This window comes from Chenopodium album, chromosome 25 (genome assembly GCF_948465745.1).
Source record: "Chenopodium album chromosome 25, dcCheAlbu1.1, whole genome shotgun sequence".
Taxonomy (NCBI): domain Eukaryota; kingdom Viridiplantae; phylum Streptophyta; class Magnoliopsida; order Caryophyllales; family Amaranthaceae; genus Chenopodium; species Chenopodium album.
The window spans coordinates 6,840,897-6,864,713 of record NC_137858.1 but is presented as its reverse complement, the minus strand read 5'-3'; the positions used below and the strand labels follow the sequence as shown (position 1 = coordinate 6,864,713).

The 23,817-nt window shown below is 33.7% G+C and overlaps 1 protein-coding gene and 3 pseudogenes across 1 annotated transcript; 1 reads left to right on the top strand and 3 right to left on the bottom strand.

The window, feature by feature from the left end:
• Nucleotides 1-54: 54 nt before the first annotated feature.
• On the bottom strand, nucleotides 55-11,807 carry LOC145613081 (uncharacterized). The gene is made up of 18 exons (XM_081668137.1): nucleotides 11,518-11,807; nucleotides 10,343-10,423; nucleotides 8,382-8,519; nucleotides 6,955-7,065; nucleotides 6,808-6,858; nucleotides 6,606-6,706; nucleotides 5,666-5,759; nucleotides 5,218-5,349; nucleotides 4,804-5,058; nucleotides 4,646-4,724; nucleotides 3,369-3,454; nucleotides 3,155-3,238; nucleotides 2,279-2,353; nucleotides 2,103-2,150; nucleotides 1,827-1,922; nucleotides 1,204-1,433; nucleotides 838-937; nucleotides 55-245 (listed from the first exon to the last, which is right to left on the bottom strand). The coding sequence occupies exons 1-18, from the start codon at nucleotides 11,683-11,685 to the stop codon at nucleotides 201-203; spliced, it is 1,974 nt and encodes a 657-aa protein (XP_081524263.1). The 5' UTR covers nucleotides 11,686-11,807; the 3' UTR covers nucleotides 55-200.
• A 2,981-nt stretch (nucleotides 11,808-14,788) lies between these two features.
• LOC145613058 (cytosolic sulfotransferase 5 pseudogene) lies at nucleotides 14,789-15,851 on the bottom strand (annotated as a pseudogene).
• A 915-nt stretch (nucleotides 15,852-16,766) lies between these two features.
• On the bottom strand, nucleotides 16,767-17,816 carry LOC145613569 (flavonol sulfotransferase-like pseudogene; annotated as a pseudogene).
• A 4,708-nt stretch (nucleotides 17,817-22,524) lies between these two features.
• Nucleotides 22,525-23,543, top strand: LOC145613567 (cytosolic sulfotransferase 13 pseudogene; annotated as a pseudogene).
• Nucleotides 23,544-23,817: the final 274 nt, after the last annotated feature.

Sequence of the window (23,817 nt, the reverse complement as noted above, 5' to 3'; positions counted from 1 at the left end):
TTCTCAGCTCCTCCGGGGCAAACAAAAGGCTGGCATCTTCTAGAATATCCAATTTGCCGTGACCATCTGTCATTCCATCCCCTTCATCTGGACCAGGGTATTTTAGAGCAGAGTTTCCTTCACTAGATGCATGCGGCGATGAAGATGAGTTCAAAATTTCTTTCTCGGACTTGGAGAGAGAAGGCTTGCAAAAGTCAATATCAGGTAGTAACTGCAGGTGCGGGTCCAAAATGGATAGAAGTACACTGCATTAAAAAAGAAATTGAAAAGAATAAAAAAAAATTATTAATAAAATAAACCCAACACCAACAACAATAATAAACTTTGAGAGAGGGGCTATGATGCACAGAGCAGAATATAATGACCAGTACATTCTCCAAATTTTCAGCTGGCAGATTGAGTGTCGTTCTAATGCACTTTGAGCATGATGAATCAAGTTACCAAAAATCTCATTGATAGTTTAAGGCAAAGCATGAGAGAATAGAACAAATATCACAAATAATTACTGTAAGTTGCATTTTCTGCAAATTAGCAATTTTCAGTTATTTCTGAAACAATCCTAAATTCAAAATGTCTAAAATGTGTTAAATGAGAATTGATTATTATTTTTAAGAAAAGAGAGAATTAATCACAAACGAATTTCAAAAATAGAGGTACTGATACTGACTTAGTAGCTTAGTTACAAATCTTACAATTATTATTTTATTTTTTTTAAATCAATGGATAGCATAATGATCACTAGAACATAAGGCCTGTAATAGTAAGCTGCACACCTTACTTCCTACACATTGCCCTTAGATAATAAATAAATAGATAGATAAAAAAATAAATAACTACCATTAGCATTAAAGCAGCATTGATACACTCCCTTTGTCTCCCAACAATATGCCGGGTTTGACTGGCACTAGGGCCATTGAGCCACATCAAATCAGGAAGACTTGGAAAAGGCAGGGATAGTGTGTTAATTAAGTAGCTGGTTAAATTGAAGGAGTGAAAAATAGACCCACGTGAGGAGAGAGTGCAAGGTGTTGGTGAGAGGAACAGCTTGCCAATTAAGGAAAAGGAGAACATGTTGATAATTCACAACTTCACAGGTTTAAAGCCAGTAAAAACCAAAGTTACGCGAGGAAGATATGTATACAGAAAAGACCTTTTGAGTCCTATTGGATGCTATAAACCATGAAATAGAGACATAAAAATTACCTAGGAGGTACTGATCCAAGCCGCCACTCCTGTTCTAATGAGGGAAGAACAGAAGGCTTTTTCACAGCTGCACGGATCACTTGAAGTGCAATAGCACAAGTATTTTCATGAGCATTGAGGAAAGTATAGGAGAATTCAGCAGAGCTTATCATGCTTTGTGAGGCGGAAAAGGCTGGCTCAAGAAAAGTCTCCAGCATCTCCACAAGAAATAGAACTTTAAGCTTTGCTTCCTGAATAAAGACCAAAATGAGATTAAGAGTAGCTTCTATTCTGATCTATATCTGAAAATGTACATTCTATTCTGATCTATATCTGAAAATGTAAAATAAAGAGTTTTGACTGTCAGACTGAAGATAAGAGGTAATTTGACTTTTCTACCAATTTAGCATGACGATTTAGTTTCTATTACGAAGAGTAGTACAAGGAAACATGTGATGAGTCATGAGACAATTGATACACTGACAAGGTTAATAATTTTCCTCCATGGACATTAAAGATATAAAAAGTATTACATAAATGGACCAAATTCATACATTAAAAAGCACATCGTAAGGTAGCAAACAATTGAAGGACAGTACAAAGACTGGTGGTAAAAAAAAAATCTCACTCGAGGTTCTCATTACCTTGTATTCTGCCAGTACATCGTCCACGTAACCAGATAAAGCCAGCAAAAGGTATTTAAGGGCAGCACGGACACGTACTAGGGAGTGATGTTTACCCTGTTGTAACGCCATGCATCCAAATTTCAAAAGATGAAAGCAAAGACAAGTTAAATATTGCAAGCCAAAAGGCCTAAATATCATGGCATATTCATCCAAAAGGAAGGAATGGCAACTGCAAACAGATCCATGAAGAACTATTGAACAACATGCAGAATCCAAAGGAACCAAGAAATATACCTGAATAACACCCAAAAGATCTTCTAGAAGCTCCACAGCCAAGTCTATCTGCAGCAGAAAAGGCCCATTAATTTTTATTTTATTTTTTAAAAAAAAATCTCCTCTTAAACCAAGTAATCAAAAACGGTAACAAAGCCAAATATAAGATGAAGAAACAAAAAGATCCTCTAACCAACCTTTGCAATGATTCGAGGCATCCAAGGTGCAAGTGAACCGCTGCACAAGTCAATCAGGACACAAGCAGTTTTTGCCTGCACCAGGCGTTAAATTATATCACTTTCTATATAGTAAAGCCATTTAAACACGTTCCACTTAAATATAAAAAATAAATAAATAAATAAATAAAAGTATTTTTGTTACAAAAAAATGTGCCTATTAAACACATATAACACATTATAACTTAGCACCTCATCCAACAAACACCTAAATTTAGCTAAAAAATTACCCTAGTTTATTCTAATGTTACAAATAATTTTTTATCTTATTTACACAATATCAATCAACAACTATAATAAACAAAAACTAAACTTATGACGAATAACAAGTCAAAAGCCTCATCCCTTGCCACTTTACGACTAACTAGGATGCTCATTAACCTTGAGTAACAAGATTAAATGAGGCATCCTTAAAACCATCCCTTTCACAACTTAATATAATCCCAAAATCCTTTGAATCCAAGACGTTAATTAAAAAATGTCCAAGGCTCCAACAATCCCTGCCACAGTCCTCTTCATATATCCAGTTTAAAGATAACATACCTTTTGCAGGTATTGCAACCCTCCCCCCCCCCCCCCCCCCCCTCTCTCTCCAAAAAGACCCAATTCAAGTAAAAACTGTCACAAAAAAAATAAAAATCAGTCTAGCAGCAAAACAAGAAGATACTACTACATTAAGCCACTAAATCCAATACAAACATGCTTAAACAATCACAATACCTAAGGAATAAAGCATCATAGTTAATGCAAGTAATTATACTAAAGGCTTAGAAACTGTCTTATCGTCACTAAGACATACACTCATACAGTATGAGGCAGAAAGCAGAAAATACGCACATGAGAAGGTGAAAATGAAGACAAATAGCCAGCACAACCATGAAGAAGTGGATGATAAGCCGGTGATGACAATGTTGATATAATCTGCAAAACAACAGCTGCTATATGAGAGAAGAAAACTAGCAATGCCAACCCAGCATTAAAAAGGAGAAAAATTCAAGAAACAAGGGCAGTAAAAGACACATTTATAGCTACAACAACAACAATACGTAACCTTCAATAAGGCTTGTTGTACAACAGGCTGCATCCACTGCGAGAAAGTATCATCAACACTGAGTATACAATTGGATGGACGAAGAGCTACAAGATTCCAAGAGTTTAACTATGAGAAGGAAATCAATTTATTCACTTTCATCAGAAAGCATTAATAAATATGTAAGAGAAAAAACACTCAATCAAGAAACACAAAAAGACTGATTGCTGTGCATAGGTTTGGACCTCAAACGTTACGAAAGCATGAGGATATGAGCCAAATATTACCTAAAGCCATGAAAGAGGATACCCAATGATAATCTTGTAATAAAAGGAATCTCTACATTTTAGATCTAATACCAGAAATGAAATCTTCCCTTTAATAACATTCCATGTAGTGCATGACTTTCTTTGATCATTAAGGTCTTGCAGAGACATAACAAAATAGGAAAACAGAGTATGAATGGTTGTTCAGAATTAATATAAAAGGGCCCTCTGAAGCATTAGTTTCTTTTTTGTTAACCCAATAAAAAGGTTCTGTAAACATTCAAAGTAGATTTCATGGGTTCATTATTTCTATGGACTGTCGAGGCTTGAGCACCTTGGTTCATCATTTCTTCGATCTTAGAGTACCTTTACCACAGTTTAAGGGTATCCTTTAACCATTATTATAAATGTATTTATAAATTCATTAATTAAAAAAAATTCTTACATTTCTATCTCAAAAATTCTTAAACAACTAATACTATACTCCATTCACCTAAAGACTGAGCCAAAATGATCAGGTCTAAAATTTGCCTGAACTATTTGTTCTTTGCTGACTAAATGATACGGTCTAGTTTGGTACTTTGGTCCAACTTTTAGTTCTCCAAAGTCATGAACAAACAATAACATTTTTAATTTTTTTAATAGGCAGATCTAGTCTAGTATGGTCCAGTTTTGCTTATGGTCTACTGTGACCTGATTTACACTTTCATTTTGGTTGGATCTATATCAAAGAAAAAGTAATAAAGACATGAAAAAATGCAAAAGGAACATAGCATTAATAAATAATCTGCTCTCCCCACCCCCCTCCAACCCACAGAGAAAAAGAGGCATCTAAGATAAACGCATATAAAAATAAATAAAAAAATAAAAATAAAAATGAGTAAGATAGGAAGTTTCATAACTAAGAAGCTCTATGTAGCTAGAGAAAAAATCTTTTCAGCCAAAAAATAAAGAAGCTGCTTTCTGAATTCCCTCAATTTAGAATATTTCAAGTTTTAGAATTATATGATTTTAAGTTACAAGATAACTAACCTGGCAACAGCGCTTGTATAAGAGGTAATGTCAACCAAAAGTTAGTAGCACTGACTTCAAGCTTGCTGCATAGCAACGACTGTTGATGTACTTAAATAAGATACAACAGAAAGAAAAAATTGAGCTGATGTACAATTGTAATTCTGAAGTCAACTCACCTGAGAGGCACAAGCATATAAAACATGAAAAATTCCCTCCTCTACCGCTCCAATATCAAGGACATTTATATAGCTAGGATTCCAGTCAACAACTGGAATGCAAAATTGGTCTCCAAACAATTCCGAATAATCTGATAAAGCAACATGATATGATTTTGACACCGGTGCTTCAACCAGAGATGATGTCTCTCTGGTTAAAAAAGATGCTTCTTGTGCTGATGCTGCCTCTGCTAAATGATGGAGAATCTTTGCAGCCTAAAAGAAAATAAGTTCAAGAGATCAGGCTATAATACTATATGTTGCATTACTAAGCTAATGTAAATGAAGAGGGGAGAGATGAGGAAGGCACAAAACCTCCCACACCTATATAATGGCTTGGATGCAACAAGTAACCAAAAAGACAAAATTCTATACCACTTTGCATACAGCTCCTAAATCGTCATCTGCAAAAGCTTTCCTCAGCAGCGTGAATACGGCATCTGGACGAAATACAATTGATCGGGAAGTTGGTACAGGAAATGGTGACATGCTGCGTAATTTCCTTGGCTGTAAATAATTTAGAGATCTAATGTCAGCAAATGAGCAAACACAGAAAAGGAAGTTATCAATAAAAATTAGAGAGAGAGAGAGAGAGAGAGAAAAGAATTAGGTTTAAGAAAAATATTAAAAAGCTGGGGGCAGACAACAGCAATGTGAGCATTTTAATCACTATAAACAGCTCAATTATCATGGAATATTGAATAAATAGCCAATCTTGTCAAATTTATAAACAAGAGATTTAAGAGGCCGATTTTTTAGGTCAAATGGGTAATGAACAAAGAAGTAATTCAAAGATAGGATATAAAAAAAGATACCGAACTACCTCAAAATTGGAGGAAACAGTTAAAGCTGGCACTGGTTGACTATTTCTAGAAACTTCAGAGTCTACACCAGTAGCTGAGCATCTTGCGGTTTCTCTGAGATTTACATGCAGAGATTATCTAATCATCAGTCGGCAATTAATTGAATAACAAACAATATCCAACCAAAGAGCATGCCAAGGAAAACAAAGCCAACAAATAGTTGCCAGATAGAGAGAGGGGGGGGGGGGGGGGGGGGAGGCAGTAGCTTTATAAGATTTTGGCTGCACACAACATTTAGCATAAAAAAATCAGGTTTAGTGTGTTCATATCAGTGTGCATGACCGTGTTAACTGTTCCCGTAACTTATTATATAAGGCTAAGAGAAATTGGTAGATTGAAGAAGCAACGAATTTGCTGCAGCAAATTTCCCACCATGGGCATTAGATATATTTTTGGGAGGGGGTTGAACTGGAGCTCCTTCCTTCCTTTGTGTCAAACATGGCCCCAAAGACATTGTATAGTGAATAGTAATCAGAAGAAGATTAAGTATACGCATTGCTGACCCAATATTAATTACAGCTATCACAGAATATGTAAAAGTAAACAAAACTGATCTTCATTGCCATAACCAACTCAAGATATTTGTGATGCAAGTCCAAACAGTACTATTGGTGCAATTAACCCTACGATTACAAAGCCCATTATTAGATGCCGCATCCTGAGATAGTTTTGTTTTTCCGCAAGAAAAGGTATCAAGAATGATGATAATAATGCATAACAGTAGTCATAAAAGTGTTCGTGCCAAGATGTACTCAGTTTCAACATTGATAAATTATTAGGCATAATTTAGCTGTAAAGATGTTACAAGTATCTTTAAGAGTTTCAAATCTGTTAGAAAATAATGTTTTAAAAATATAGAAATAAGTTAATAATAAAACAATTAGCCGGGGGGGATCACACCTTTCGGTGACAATTTGAAGAATGGGATAAAATGGACCGGCGAGCATAGCAAGAAATCGAGTGCTAGTCTCTATATCATCAGCATATTTTGTAAGCTCTGACTGCACAATGGTACGAAAAACCACATGAGCTTGAAATCACATACATCACCATGACTCCACGAATAGAAAATTCTGACACCAAGCAGAAACTGATTTCGTACCTCAAGTTGAGGAAGGAAGGCATGCAATCGATCTGTTATATCTTGAAGCAACTACAAGCTACCAGATGTTAGAAGTCCATCATGGAGAAGAAAAAAAAGAAAGATCACAGATACGTATGACTTATGATAGAAAAATATATGTGCCACCTGAAAATGCAAGTCATTGGAATCTTGTTCATGTGTCGTAATTTGTGGCAGAAGGTAATTGACCACAGGCTGAAACTCGGGTTCAAGACGAGGCACTGAAATCCCGACCAACTGAAAAATACACACACCAGATAAGTCTCTAGAGCTCTAGAATAAGCACCTGGACATGACCATATTCAGATATTATCTGTTTCAGCTGTAAATGTCCTTTCAAAGGAAACTTAAAAGGCAACTGCATTGTCAACATCAATTTAATTAGTAAGAACAAGGAGACACCAGAGACTCAGTTCCCTATCAAGACAACTCACAGTAAATACTTCTATAAAGGCTATTAATAGTAATAAAATGCGAAATGGCAAAAAAAAAAAAAAAAAGAAGAAGACACTCCAGTATGATGTTTTAGACATATAGTGATACTTGGGGGACTGTAGTAATCGTCAACTCTTTTAAGGTGTATTATCATGCTGAAGCGTCTATTTTTTTGGCCATTACATCTAATCTACTTGCCTAATACGTAAATAACTAACTTATAAAACATCATAGTAATATGCATGAAAAAACGGAGGAAGTATTTATAAGTAAATTCCATGCATATTAGGCAAGTAAATTATATATTTCTAGGATAAATTTGAAGCATGTTTGTTTTATTTAATTTAGGATTCTTGTTACTTGTTAGTCAATATCCCAACAAAACAGACCCTGTAATACATTATTAATAAGTCATGACTTATGAGAGATAGATATTATTTTCTTAAAGAATTTATTGCGTTCGAAAAGTGATATACAAACCTTAATTCTTAAGTCAGAAATGTAGAAGGATTTTTCATAAATAAATACCTATTGCAACACCAATTCAGGGGATTCAAGATCCAATACGTTCTATGAGGAGTTATCTGGCGGAATTTACTACTACTTACTTTACTTTTCAATCAAGATTCACTCTTAACACCAAAAAGAAGAAAAAATACATATTCAATGAGCTCTATGAAGCTATTACACTTGCGTTCTTTCAAACATTTCCACAACAAAAGGAAATGGAGTGTGTAGTTCTTTTGTTACAAATCAGCACGGTAGAAAAAATGATGAAGAGCTGAAAATGGTGATTTTGATTGATATCATTGAAATTACAGAAAATTGAAGATAGATTTGACAGTTGACACCCTCCCAAGGCTAACTAAGTAAGGCTATACACTAACTTCTCAATTCTTCTCATAATCCTTTCTCTTCCTTGCCTTCTCTGTTTAATTCGTATTATAGGTTTCCTGATTCCCCATACACTCTAGCATAGCTTCAGCCTTCTCTCTCAAGCTTCTAGCTCAATTATTGAGAAATTTCATGTATACACACACACACACACACACACACACAAGTAAAGAGCCAGATTTAACAAATAAAATAAATGGGATATCCTGGTGTTCAAAGGTTACCTGGATGAAGAAGATAGCAATAGGACTTCCTCTAAGACAAGATAATCGAACATAACGACACGGAGTATAATTCATGGAATAAATCATGTCTCGTCGAGGTGCTTCACATCGCGGACGAACCTTTACAAATGTCTCGGGCTGCTTTCAAAGCAAGTAAAGTTGATCAGCAAGTTAAATGTAAAAAGCAGCACCATATCACGAAAAAATAAAAGGTGTAGACCAAAAGTAACAGACTTCAAATCAAACAAAAGACCACCAAGGATTTTAAACAATTTTAAATTCATATATAAACTAGAAATACAAACCCAGCATCCATAAAACTATTCCCTTTCCCTTTGGGTGCATACATCATGTATGACACTGTAGCACACTAGAACATGCTAGCTAAAGAACCAACAGAAATACATTTGCTAATGATACAAATCAATCCAGAAGAATTCTGGTACATTACCAAATAAATAGCAACTGCAAATCAACATTAGTTAGCAAACTTTTCAAGCCAACTTATAATTTGAGTGGGGTAGTTTTAGTCAGAAATCCCTCCCACAACTTGTATTTGAAGTAGGCCATTCAAACTCCTCTATGATAACATATTTGAAGTAGGCCATTCAAACTCCTACATCATAACATATTTGAAGTAGGCCATTCAAAATCCTCCATCATAACACCCATCCAACCCGAGCTGAAGTTTCTTCATTCCTCCTAAATAAAGAAGAGTAACTTTACAGGAGATGCCATAGTCCGGCTTCAATCAACCACGATAAAAAAAATAAATAAATAAAATATATGACCATTTTATTATAATTCAACTTGAAGATAAAATATTCTAAGAGAATATCAGATTAATGTACAGAAATCTATCTGATCTTGCCCATATTTGGCAGTGTTAGAAGGGTTATTTTGTCGAACTAAAGCAGTCTCCTCCCAATACAACAGGCAAACTAAAGCAGTCTCCTCCCAATACAGCAGAAAGGCTGTTTCCTGAACCATCTACTGCTATACAACATAACAGGAGTAGAGGCTTTTAGTGATAATTTAAACCATTAAAATCCAACAAGCCAAAGACAAGTGAATCTATTATTACTACATTAGAGCTAACAAGTCAAGGACAGGTTAATAAAAACAATAATGGGATTAACTCAGCAAGTCATCAACTTGTTTATAGTACATTATTTGTTTCTCATAAAGGCATGCTTGGATTGGGAGTAATATGTTAAGGGGGTAATAAAAGTCAAACTTGAAAAAACATAAGTAATTAGAGGTGTTGTTGTAGGAGACAAGGTGCTTACAAATGAAATAAGATAGTTGTGACATGAGGAAAAGAGAGAGATGGAGGAATTATTATCCTCGTAATGAGGGTAATAGTTACCCACCTTCCCCCTAGTGTAACTATTACTCTCAAAATGAGGGTATTAGTTCCTCTTTCCTTATCTCATACCACAAATCACTACATAATTTTCCTTACAATCACACCATCACTATCTCCTCCTTCCCTATATTCACTTTCATTTTGATTAGTTTGACTTTAGTTACCCTTCCCTCAATCCAAGCATGCCCTAAAGGATGATTCCATCTAAATGAAACTTTATGTTGTGACTACGTGAAAATTCAAGAATTTCATTTCCACCACAAGGTTTTAGTTTTAATACGCATCTAAAAGGTAAATCTTTTGTTGTCACCAAATAAATTTACCAAGAGATAAAATATATACCAACTTGAACTACAGTTACTACACCATATTTGTAAATCACATCTCACAGTCAGCTCATTTAAGACACATTTTTGGCTCCATGTCTTGAAAATTTGCATTTATGCTTCTCTTAGATATCACTCTCCTAATATAAGCTACAGTCTTCAAGGTGTCTATATACAAAGCATTACTACATCAAATTAACAGTAGCTTTAAGCAACAGATTAATCAACATATACTTATCCAGAATCTATTACTTCAAGCTGTTAACCTTGTAACGCAAGCCTGCAGCAACTTCCCACTCCAGAACAGATTTATTGTGTATTCGTATATGAGATAAAAGACACGGTTCCTGCAGAAAATACAGAAACCCATCACGTGATTGAAACACAATGGTAAGTTCTTGAAGATAGAACTCATGGTGTCATGCACTTGATAAACCTTGAAACAAACTTCAAATAGTTCATGATCATAGTACAGAGAAAAAAATTCAGACATGCATATAAAAAAACGAATTATATAAATTACAAGGCCTCTTAAACCATGCAGAAGGTAAATGGTTTATAGAAATGACCAAGGAAGCACTGAAGCGACCATTATTTTGGGGGAAGGGGCGGGGGGGCTGATGCATAAAATGGGTGTTCATACAACAAGACCTACATGCACATTAACAAATGCGCTTCCTCTAACTTTTACCAAGGTCAGTTTCTTGTTGACTAGCTAGTCAGTTGTATACAAGGACCTAAATATGCAATATATTATTGCTAGGTTAGCTAGATTACTTCAGTTATTTCCGTTTTGAGATAGGCCACACTACAGAGTACAAAAAACACAGAAACAGAAAACAAAACTGAATAACTTTTACATAAGAAATTACGCGATTAACAATGCTAGATAAATTGAAGGAAAGATCCTCAATTAATCAAGTTGGTCAATCTACTTATCATATAGATATTATTTCCTGAATCTCATATAAACACCGTCCTGTCGTGTTATGTAACCCCAATCTGTACTCTCACATATTTCCCGACTACTTGAAACACCATTATTTTTTATCAAAATCTCATGTATATACCGTCCTGGCGCGTTATGGAAATCATGTCAGTATCTTCAGCATCACTCTTCCCAACCAAATTTAATCAATTATTGCATTAACAGACCTAAATTAAGCTGAAACCATTGCTCAATTACTCTTCCTTAATTAACAATCATTAATTCTAACATAAATTAACATAAACCCTAATGTATCCACCAGAAACCAAAAATCAATCAAACTGGCAAAAACGTGATCAGTAATTACTCAATTCAACAATTCACCAAAAAAACAAGCAAAAATTAAAGCAAAAACAATGAATCGAAAACCAAAACTTCCTAAATTGCAAAACAACAACAAAATTAAGGTGAAAATGAAGCAAAAATTGAAGGAAGATTAAGAAGAGAAATTACATTGAGTTCAAGTAAAATCCACTCCTTAGTATTAGTACCAGTAGACCAGTAATTGCGGAGGTCGGCGTCAAGAACATTGGTGGCTTTCTGAGCAGAAGTTTCTCGAGACATAGCTTTGATTTTGTATGTCAATGGCTTCGTTCTTCCACCTTCCAACTCCATCTCCATTTTCTCTCTCCTCTTCGAAGGCTCTGCGATTTGTGTTGGTTTTGCTGCTTTCGCTCGCGTCGTTCGCCCAGAGGTTGGAGGAATGAAATTATGTTTTCACAACAAAAGGAAGTACGACTACTGTTTTTACTTGTTTGCGCACTAGATAAATCCTTCCCTTCCTTGGATATCCACCTACAAAAGTATACTCTTTTCGTCTCAAAATAAAATCGATTGTAGAGGTTGAGGTTAAGGTAGTAGAGTAATACTCCTCGTTAATTAAAGTACATATCCCGAGGTCTAGAGATTAAATTTCATGATATTTATTTGGAAGATTTTGATGCTATATAAGAGAATGAAGGAAGTATATTATTATAAGACATATTTGGGAGATTTTGTTACTATATGGGGAATGGAGGAAGTATACTACGGAATATTTTTTATAAGACTCGTGTTTTTTTGGGGTTCATGTTTATTGATTTTTCTTATGTTTGCTTGGAGTTTTTGTGTTTTGTTTATCATTAGAGTTCATCTGTTTTTGTTTTATCCCTAATGTTCTTTTGATAGCTCAGAATTGGATGTGTTAGGAGATGTTGATTTTAAACAGATGCACATTGTGCATTGTACATTGTCTCCATCACTACCCAGTAAATATTGGGCGTGGTTTAGTACTTTAGTATCACCGTCACATATTGGACATTTCAAAACCAAAATTTGTTTGTTAAGGCTATTAAATAATTTCTTCGTTCTCTCTGCGGCTCCGCTTATTGCCTTATATCCCTAAAGCATTAAACAAGTAAACAATGTCTTGCTCTCCACAAGGTATGCAAAGATTAAAAATGTCTTGTTAATCGCCAACTCTCTAATAATTAAGATTATTAATATTGCACAATTCTATTATATCTTTGATAATATCTTCATTTTTCTCTAGAGAGAAAAAGACAAACCAATAAATTCAGTCATTTTTTCAAATAAAAACTAGGATTCTCCTTCAAATACTAATACTTTTAAAATAACTAATATTTTATTGGAAAATTTGACAAATTTAATCCCAACTTTGCTCGATTCGCTCAAAATAATCCCAACTTTTGATTATTTTCTAATAATCCGAACTTTAATATGAATTTGCTTTCAATGGTCTCAACCGGTTACAAAACTTGCTATAATAAGTCACTTGACACGTGTTAGAACGTGATTGGTCAAAAAAATAAAAAAAAAATTAAATCAATAATTAAAGAAATAACTATCAAGTAAAAAAATATTAATTAAAAAAAAAACCTTAAAAGAATTTTTTAAAATTAAAAAACCCTCCACCGGCCAGCCCACCGCTGCCATCAGCGCTCTTGTCCCCCATCTCGGCTGCCGAAACCTAGCCCGCTTCCCATCTGGCGGTAATCACCGGCGAAAGCGACCCTTCCTCCGACGGCGAGCTCGGCCACGAACAACCCTTGATCCCACGAACAACCCCTTTCCCCGACGCGCCGCCTTCCTTCCAATTCCCCCTCCCCAATCCACCGCATAAACACCCCTTTCTCCCCTAACACTATGTTTGGATAGAGAAAAATGGAGAAAAAGGAAGAGAAGAGAAATTGAGGGATGCATTCTCCCTTGTTTGGATATCTAATGTAAAGAGGGAAGGGGAGGAAATTGGAGGGATCCATTTTCCTTCCACTTTAAATTAATCAAATCCCTCCATTGTTGAAGAGATTTGGAAGGAAAATGGAAGGTCTCCTTCTCCCTCCCCTCACCTCCCTTTCCCTTCCCTCTTTTTCCTTCCCCTCCCTTTCCCTTCACTATTGTTATCCAAACATAGTGTAAACGACCCTCGTCCCCTATTCGCTTGTCCCCAAAATCTTAAATCAGACTCAAAACACTACCCACATGCACATTACTCAATGAAAAGCCAACCTTGAACAATCCAGAAACCAAATGGGAAGGGGAGAGGTGTGGGTTGAGCTTCACCGGCGGGGGAGGGGGAAAATGAGCTAGGGCGATGCGGCGCCGGGAAGCCAGTGAGTCAGCAAGGCGTCGACCGTCAGAGGTGGGGGTCAAGCTGGCTTAGGGGCGGCGACTGTTCCGTTGTATAATTGGTGGTGTTTTTTAATAAATAATTTTTTAAGTTAATTAATCAATTAAATCAATAATATAAATTATAATTAAACTTATTTTTGACCAAATATGAAATGACATGTGTACATCAATTTTATTTTTTTTCTAAAAAAAAAAAAAAAAACCTATTCAATAGGTTACAAGTCACCTGGGACCATTGAAAGCAAATTCATATTCAAGTTCGGATTATTAATAAATAATCAAAAGCTGGGATTATTTTAAGCGAATCGAGCAAAGTTGGGATTATTCTTGTCAATTTTTCCTATTTTATTATGTTGCTCTAAACAATACTTTCAGCATTCAAGTACATGCTCAAAAAATGGTCATTGGCAAAAGTATTCATCTATTGTTTTTTTAAAAAGAATAAGTAATATAATTTGAATTTTTGAATAATTTAATTTAAAGTAGATAAAAATGAGAAGTATTCATTTATAGTTCCTTATTTTGTTTTTTCTAATTCTACTCACAACAATGCCAATAATTTTTTATCTTTCCCCCTTCTCTTCCGCTCATCTCAAATCTTGTGGCACTGCACCCGACAAAATTTCAGTACGGTGACCATAAATATAATAAAATAATTTGAATTAATAATTCAATAATATATGAAGTACATCTTCTTTATTTAGGGCTTTTTTATAGTATTCTCCAAAAATGTTCAAGACGAGATTGGTGATTTGTGTGTGTTATTAAAAACAAGATACTTGTATAGATATAGGTTTGCATACTACATTGTACCATTCATCAACAAAACTTCAACAACATATATACTAAATTACTAACACACAGTTGCAAAAGTGGTAGGTAAATCAAATATTGAAATACAAATCAAAACAAACCAACTTAACATCATTTCAAAATATACCACACCAAAGTAAGCATATGTATTGTTGATCTACCAGACGTAGAAACTACAATAACATATTTATAAGTACGTTATATACTACCTCCAATTCTTATTATGTGCAACAAATGAATATTTTATGTCTCACAAATAGTACCCTATTATTGCACATAATAAGAAATGGAGGTAGTATCATATCGATTTACTAAAGCTGGAATTTAAAGAATAATCCCGATTCTCCAAATTTTTGTTCCATCAACTTGTTCATTTTATCCACCATTGGATCAGTGAGATAACGAGTCCACCCGCCGACCTTTCCATCCCTAAAGAACTCATTGTTTTGTGCAAATTCGTTAAGAATTCCATTCTTATTAATTTCGAGTTCTCTAAGCTTGTCAATACTGCACAATGCTAATATTTCTGTTATAACACCTTCATTTTCCTCTTGTGGAGAAAACGGCATACCAATAAATTCAGCCAACTTCATTAAATAAACACTAGGATTCTCCATCAGATCCTCGTACTTCAAAAACAATACCTTATTAGGTTGCTCTAAACTCTGCTTCCCAAGTACATGCTCAAAATACGGCCCATTTAATGCAATACCTTGGCAAAAGTCCTCAAAGAAATCTTCCATATTAGGGGGTTGGAAACTTTCATCTTTAGATGCTCTCTTTATTACCTTTGGATAAAAATGCCAATGTGACACAAGTGTGTCCAAAGGATTTCGACAAATGTACACGATCTTACAAGAAGAGTCCTGGATAGATTTAGGAAGGGACGCGTAAGGCATGTGTGAATGGAGAAGTCGCGGTGAAGGGAGGTCATTAAGTTGGTGAGGTCTTGGGAGTTTTGCGTCAATACCATAGACACCGGTTTCTAAATCATAAACAAGTTCATGTGGATTGTGGGAAAGCAAAGAGCTTTGGCTAGGAGGTTGATCGAATCGATTGACAATCGAAAAGAGTAGAGATTTTAACCAAGTGGTGCCGGTTTTTGGGAAGCTAGCTACTACAAGATCAGTGTGTTGAGCTAGAAAATGTCTTTGACAAGTGAGGATGTTAGAAAAAATAAAAAGAGGGTACCAAAAGTCTTGAATTTTTATGAGTTGGAGTTGATTACTACCCATTAAACTTGCCTTTGGAAGGCATTGTTTAAGTCGTTCAACTTCTTCTTCAGAGACTAACCCTGTTATTTCCTCACTTTGGATTGTTTTTGAAGTTGTACTTTGATTCATTTTTTATGGCTCAGCCATAATTTCTTTTTCCTGACGTATAAGTAAGCCACTAACATAATTAAATAATCATAAGAAATTGCCAATCTTGTTGACTTCTCCTTAATCAAAGCTACTTAAAAAAACAGTAATTTAATTATATACGTAGTATTACGTACATACAACGTGTATTACATGTTAACATGTATGCGGCACATGAGCCAAATTATTGAAGAACCTCTTGATCAATGAACAAGTTGAACAAGAACTAATACTCATGTGCACACGATTCGAGTGATGAGGGCAAGGTCAATAATAGGCTTTGTGCCCCTGAATTAAAAATTCATTTAGTCATGTGCATACAGCTTACAATGCAAGTGATGAGTCTTGCCCCAATATTATGTTATTATATTTCATCCTCATATGCGCATGTATATACTACCTCGGTTAACTTTTAGTTCCAACTTTGGAATATTTTTTACCTCATAAATAATACCCAAAAGTTGCAACCAAAAGTTAACTGATGTAGCATATGTATACATATGGCTACTTCATATATATATACTTCCTTCGTTTTCCTTAAAAAGAAAAATGTATGTACCTCCTTTGTTTTAAAGCAAGTGGGATCCCAAATTTCCCCTACTTATAAGGGAATTCTTCTTACCAAAAAAATAAATAAATAAAATAAAAAAAAAAGCTCAAATACATATACGAGAATAAAACAAAATACTACGTGAGAGTAACATAAGCACATTCACAAACCATGTTTTGCAATTTTATTGTACGTGGAATGTAACGTACTAGACATAACACAACATAAGTACACAACATAAGCATAATTAGAATGATTTAAGCTAACGAATTAATGATGGTCTTAAATTATTCATAAGCATAATTAGAATGATTTAAGCTAACGAATTAATGATGGTCTTAAATTATTCACGATTGAGGGAGGAGATTGAAGAATAAACCGGTGCCTTCAAAGTTTTGTTCCATCAAATTTTTAATCTTGTCCACCATAGTAGGAGTGAAATAGTTGGTCCAATCACCCACCTCACCTTTCCTAAAGAAGACATCATTCTTCATGAACTTGTTCATGTTTCCTGTCTTATTAACTTCCAATTCTTTCAGACTCTCAATGCTGCACAACTTAATTATGTCGTCAATGACACCATCGCTTTCCTCTTGGGGAGAAAATGGCAAGCCTATAAATTCTGCCAACCTCTTCAAATGAAATATAGGATCATCCTTTAGATCCTCGTATTTTAAAAACAATACCTTATTCGGTTGCTCTAGACTCTGCTTCCAGTATCCAACTACATGCTCGAAATAAGGTCCATCTTGAACTCTCCCTTGGCAAAAATCCTCAAAGAAGCCCTCAATACTAGGGGGTTGGAAATCTTGATCTCCCATCGCCTTCTTTAAAATTTTTGAGTAGAAGTGCCAGTGTGAAACACAAGTGTCCAAAGGATTTCGAGCAATATACAAGATCTTACACGATGAAACTTTGATAGATTCGGGAAGAGATGCATAAGGTAAGTGTGTATGCAAAAGCCTCGGCGATGGGAGATCTTGAAGTTGGTGAGGACTTGGGAGGATGGTGTCACCACCATAGACACCACTGTCTAGATGGTAAACAAGTTCGTGTGGATTATGAGTAAGCAAAGGGTTTATTTTGCTACTAGGGCGGGGATGGTGATGATCAACCCGGTTGACAATCGAAAAGAGTAGAGATTTCAACCAAGTGGTGCCGGTTTTTGGTAGGCTAGAGATGAAATTATCGGTGTCTCGAGCACGAAAATGCCTTTGGTAATAAAGGATAGGCTTAAGACCAATAGATAAGCTCCAAAAGCCTTGGTATTTTATCATCACAAGCTTATTACTACCCATGAAATTCGCCTTTTCAAGGCTTTGCTTAAGTTGTTCAACTTCCTCATCTTGAACTAATTGTGTTTCTCGAAAATTTGTTTGATCTTCATCTTGATTCATTGCGGATGGATTCATGTCAATCCCCAAATGGCCAAATGTTACAAATAAGTAAACTTAAATCTTTGAAGGCTAATGTTTTTTATGATATGAATATAGCTAAATTAATTTATAAAGAAAACAAAGATCAATATAAATAATAGATTCTGAAATAATTGTCATTTTTATATAAAAACTAATCTCAATAAAACAAGTTGTCGTGTTACGCATAGTTTATACGAAGTATTTATAATCTTACTCGATCTCACATTCTCACCCATTGAAATTAAATTTATAAGCATGAAGGCTGATGAAGCTAAGATTGACGACGATGCAATATTAATTTATTATAAAGTGTTAAAGTGTACTCATATTGTATTTGTTTCATTCCGTGATAAAAGTTTATTTGTTATTTTACTTCATACCCCTTGAAAGTCAAAACTATATACAGATTGTTCACCTTTCATTTTCATAAGTAAATTAGCTTATTATATTATAAACTCTTGTTCTAGAAGTGCATCAAATAATTGAGTGAGTATAAGAAAAAAAAAGTTATATTAATATAAAGTTGTAGATCGTGTAGAGTTGGATCGTAGATAGGAGGGGTAAGATAATTTAATACCTTTTCAAATAAAGCATAAAATACGAGTAATAGTTAGTTATCTCAAAATGAAAAGTGGTGAGTCAAACTTTTGAGAGGGGAGTAATTAATGTATTAGTATTTTCACAATAAGACTACTTGATCAGCAATTTACCCAATGAAATTTCTTCGTTCTTTGAAGAATAATTCTCCTAATTCGGTATCCCTAAAGATAATTTGCGTCAAAGCAATTGCTAGCTCTATTTATGTAAAAAATTATATCCTTTTCAATAAGATTATGATCATGACCAATGATATTTGATTTAATTTTTAAAATATCAAATCATCACTTGACACATATAATGATGACAAAATAAAATAAAATAAAATAAAAAAGGTTGGTGTAGTCATATAGATCTCAAAGATTCTTGCATTGATTTTTAAAAATAACATTTTTAATAAAGTTTGACCAACAAAAGTATAGTGATAATTATTGTAAAAATGACAACCATATACCATGGGATCGATTTTCATCTCCACCTTTACGATGACTCTCTAAGACTACCGTATACTCACTGATTGTGGAATTTTTGTGGTTGTTTGAGATGCAAAGTAATACTATAATTTTGGGTTATGTGCCGTTGGGCCGAGTTTGAGTGGGCCTTAGGCCACTTTAAGTTGGACCTTTAAATGTTGTGGTTTGGTTTTGGCTTGTTTGAATTGTTTGCATGCTTTCCCTCAACTTAGTTTGACTTGAATTTGTTTGGGGTTTGTCGATAAGGGTTGCTTTATCCTCACTTTCTTGTAATTTTAAATTTATCTATCTTTTGTTTGCTAAGTTGAGTTCTTGCTTCTAAAGCCTCAACTTTCACTTTTAGACCCTTCTAGGTTTTTCTTTTTTTTTTTGTTTTTTTTTTTTTTTTTTGAGACCAAAGACCCTTCTAGGTTTAAATAAACTAAAATGCAGTGTTTGTGCTCCAATTATAGCTCACATAGACTTAGATAGACCCTATAAGTCTATAACTCTCATATATATATAATTGGTGTGATTAACAAACAGTATTAAAAGATTGTTTATGGGATTTCAGATTGTGCTAAAAGAATAGTTTGAGCATAAAGGTCGTGGGTGAAGAATTGAAGTTTGAAAATGCACATAATAAGCCAAATTATTAGTTGTACTGCATCTAATTTGATTTTGTCTCAGACAATGTATAAAGACAGACAACAATATACTACCTCCGTTACAGGTTATGTGCAACGATTTGCCATAAAGCAGAGAGGTAAATGTCTAATCGTTGTACATAACCTGTAACAGAGGTAGTATATAATTTTATAATGTTGAATATTGATGACTTGATAGATGTTGATTGAATGATAAATTAAACTACGAGTATACACTACTTCCTCTATACTCAAAACACTTATTTTTATTCCATTTTGATGTATTTCGACTTGATGTACTCATTTTTGGTTTATTTTTAATTTGTGAATAAAATTACTATGTTACCTAGCTCTACACTTTCAAATTTAACTCAATCTCGCTTCAATTCTTAATTTAGTGTCCTTTTATTACATCAATCTAGCTATTCTCTTCGTATTTTTTAAAGTAATAAGACAGTTTGATTTTTCATCTAATCCACTCTGACAGTTAGTAATTTATACGTAAGAAAAAAATTATATGGTCTTGTAGGTATACACACTGGGTATAACTTGTTAGAATTTTTTCAATGAATAGATTATTAAACATCAATTATTATAATTTTACCATATTGATAATGAATGATATCATTTGTCAAAATTTTGCATTGACATAATACGTAAGAGAAACGATTCACTTTAAAAATAAGTTATACTATCTATTGCATTTTTCTGAAACCCGCATTTTTATTTATGCTAATTAAAATAATATTCAAAATATTTAACTCTCAATAACATTCACTTTTGTTGTCAGGGTGGCTTTTCTTTATAAGTATTTATTTCGTGTAATAGCATGGTACACTTAGGGCCTATTCTTTCGGATTATTTTCAGTTTAGTTCAATTCGGTTTTTAATTTCCTTCTCTCATAAAATATTCAGTTCAGCTCAGCTCAGCTCAGCTCAATTCAGTCAATCAGAACAGGCCCTAAGTATAGTGATATGTATGAAGTAGATATATACATACGAAGTATGTTTTTTAAGATATAGAAAGGTAGTATAATTAAAGATGGAGTTGGTGTAGAACCCAAAATGCTTATATATATTGTCATGTGTTGATTACTTGATTATATATTCAACATATCCTACATACCATCTTTTGAAAGTGTAGAGGTAAGATAGTAATTTTATTTCACAAATTAAAAATAAAACAATTAAAAATGAGTACATCAAGTCGAAATACATCAAAATGGAATATAAATAAATAAGTGTTTTGAGTATAGAGGAAGTAATCTATACTCATAGTTTAATTTATGATTCAATCAACATTCAACATTATAAAACTATATATATTGTTGTCTGTTTTTATACATTTGTCTGAGACAAAATCAAATTAGATACCACTAATAATTTGGCTTATTATGTGCATTTTCAAAATTCACTTCTTCACCCACGACCTTTATGCTCAAACTATTCTTTTAGCCCAATCTGAAACACATGAACAATCTTTTAATACTGTTTGTTAATCACACCAATTGTATATGAGAGTTATAGAGTCTACCTAAGTTGATTGGCTCACTTTAATTTTATGATTATATGGAATTTGGAGTAGTCTTTTAATTAGTGGGCCTCTAGTCAATGGCTTTATATAAGAACATCTAAAGTAACAACGTGAATTACGTGATTCAGCTTTTCACTTCTTTCATAATCTTACCTACTTTTCTAGCCTTTATATTATTCCTATTATTAATAGTACTATAATTTATGTGATTTATTTATATAATAAGTTTTCCAATCACTATAGTAGCTTATACCTTTTCTTTTCACTTTTGATCGTTGGAATTTTTGGATTAAAATTACATCAATTTATTAAGGAAAAATTGTCAAAAGTAATATTGTACAAACTTTGAGCAATCCACTAAAAACAAGTCAATCTTTTAATTATTTCTGAATAATATAAACTTTAATGTTTATCCGCTTTAAACAAGTTACTTTACCTATAATTTATTTGACCGGTTAATTTTTTTATTTATCTTATAAACTTGTTTAACCGTTTTAATAATAATAAAAAAAAAAAGCTGCAATATCACGTGTTCCATATAATATTTTCATCAACTAACTAACCGGTTTTAACTTGTTTAAAGCAGATACCCCTCAAAGTTTGTATTATTTAAAATATTTAAAAGATTGACTTATTTTTGAGGGACCATTAAAAGTTTGTATCATTTTTGACGATTTTTCCTTTATCACTTTCTCTCTCTACTTTTTACAAATCCCATGTAAATTTACCTTTTCAATATACTTTTACTTCTTTTATTTAACTTTCGTAATATCCGTGAAATCAGCCCAAAAGGGTCGTTCTTTCGGGGACGGAGGAAATACTTAAATAAGAATTAGTTGCACAATGATAGCTAGATCTAGATGAGTACAAAACTACAAACCAATAACTGCTCTCCATAGCTTGATACCATTATTTATCCATTTATTTTAGCAAATTATCAACAGGACCATAATTGTTGTTTTCTTTACTTTTTTCACCTGCCAACTGGCTAATAAAAAAAAAAAAAAAAAAACTGAGGGTCCGTTTGGCATTGCTGTGGTTTTCTGTTTTTTGGTTTTTTGTTTTTTAAAAGTATATTACATATGTTACATAATGGATCAAAAAATATTTAGACTTATTAAAATCATGATAATTTTGAAAACTGACAACAAAAAAGTGAAAACACCTTTTTCCTGTTTTCTGTTTTTGGTTTTTAGTTTTAAAAAAAAACAGGAAAATGAAAACCAAAAATGATGTCAAACAAGCCCTGAGTTGTTGTACTAGTATTTTTTTTTTTTTATATAAAAAAAAAAAAAACAAGCCAAAAAGATTAAGATAAATAAACTTTATAAATATCTTATTACATATATGGCTTTGGCCTTATTGTAATCTAGTAGAGCATCTAAGCACAAAGCAGAGCTTCAGCCTCAAGTTTTGTGTGAAAAAAAAAAAAAAAAAAGAAGCTCAAGTCATTTTACATGGCCGAGCCATCTACAATATGTCAAAGTGAAGAACTAAATTTAGTCAGTGAAGAAGAAGTTGAACAGCTTAAACAATGCCTTCCAAGGGCAAACTTTATGGGTTGTAAGCAATTCCAACTCATTAAAATTCAAGATTTCTGGTGTTCTATTTTTCTTTTTCATAACATTCTCACTTGCCAAAGACATTTCCTTGCTCAAGACACTGATTTTGTAGTGACTAGCTTTCCAAAAACAGGCACCACTTGGTTAAAATCTTTACTCTGTTAATCGATTTGTCCACCCTCCTAAACAAAGCCCTTTGCTTTCTCACAATCCACATGAGCTTGTTTACGATTTAGAAACCGCGGTTTATGGTGGTAACCCTAAGCTCCCCCGTCCACACCAACTTAATGAACTCCCTTCACCACGCCTTCTCCACTCTCACATGCCTTATGCGTCCCTTCCTCAATCTATCAAGGCTTCCCACTGTAAGATTGTGTACATTTGTCGAAATCCCTTGGACACACTTGTGTCACACTGGCATTTTTATCCAAATATAATTAAGAGAGTAACTGGAGATCAAAATTTCCAACCTCCTAATATTGAAGATTTCTTTGAGGACTTTTGTCAAGGTAACGTTTTTTATGGGCCTTTTTTTGAGCATGCACTTGGATACTGGAAGCAAAGCTTAGAGCGGCCTAACAAGGTGTTGTTTTTAAAGTATGAGGATCTGAAGGAGGATCCTAGTTTTTATTTGAAGAAGTTGGCTGAATTTCTTGGTATGCCATTTTCTCCCCAAGAGGAAATTGAAGGCATCATCAGAGATATAATTGAGTTATGTAGTATTGACAATCTTAGAGAGCTAGACGTTAACAAAAAGGGTTTCCTAAGCAAATTTGTGGAGAACAAGACGTTTTTTAGGGACGGCGCAGTTGGAGGATGGAATAAGTATCTCACCGATCCCATGGCGGAGAGTGAAGAAATTGATGGAACAAAAATTTGGCCGTTCAGGATTATTCTTTAAAATGCAGTCTTAATAAATCATTAGGATGTATGTTCAATAGGTAAAATCATAATATCATAGGCAAAACTGTTATTTGAAGTAACGATTTTACGCATGAACAATAAAATACATGTGTCCTTGTTTACAATATTTTCATTAGATAAAACATTTGTTGTTTTACTTGTTTATCATGATGATCAATTTATATTATGCCTAAGAAATGTATGTTCAATTGTTTAAAACTAATATGGATGTTCATATAAAATAAACTCATGTTAAGTTCATTTAAGAAAATTGAAGTTTAATTG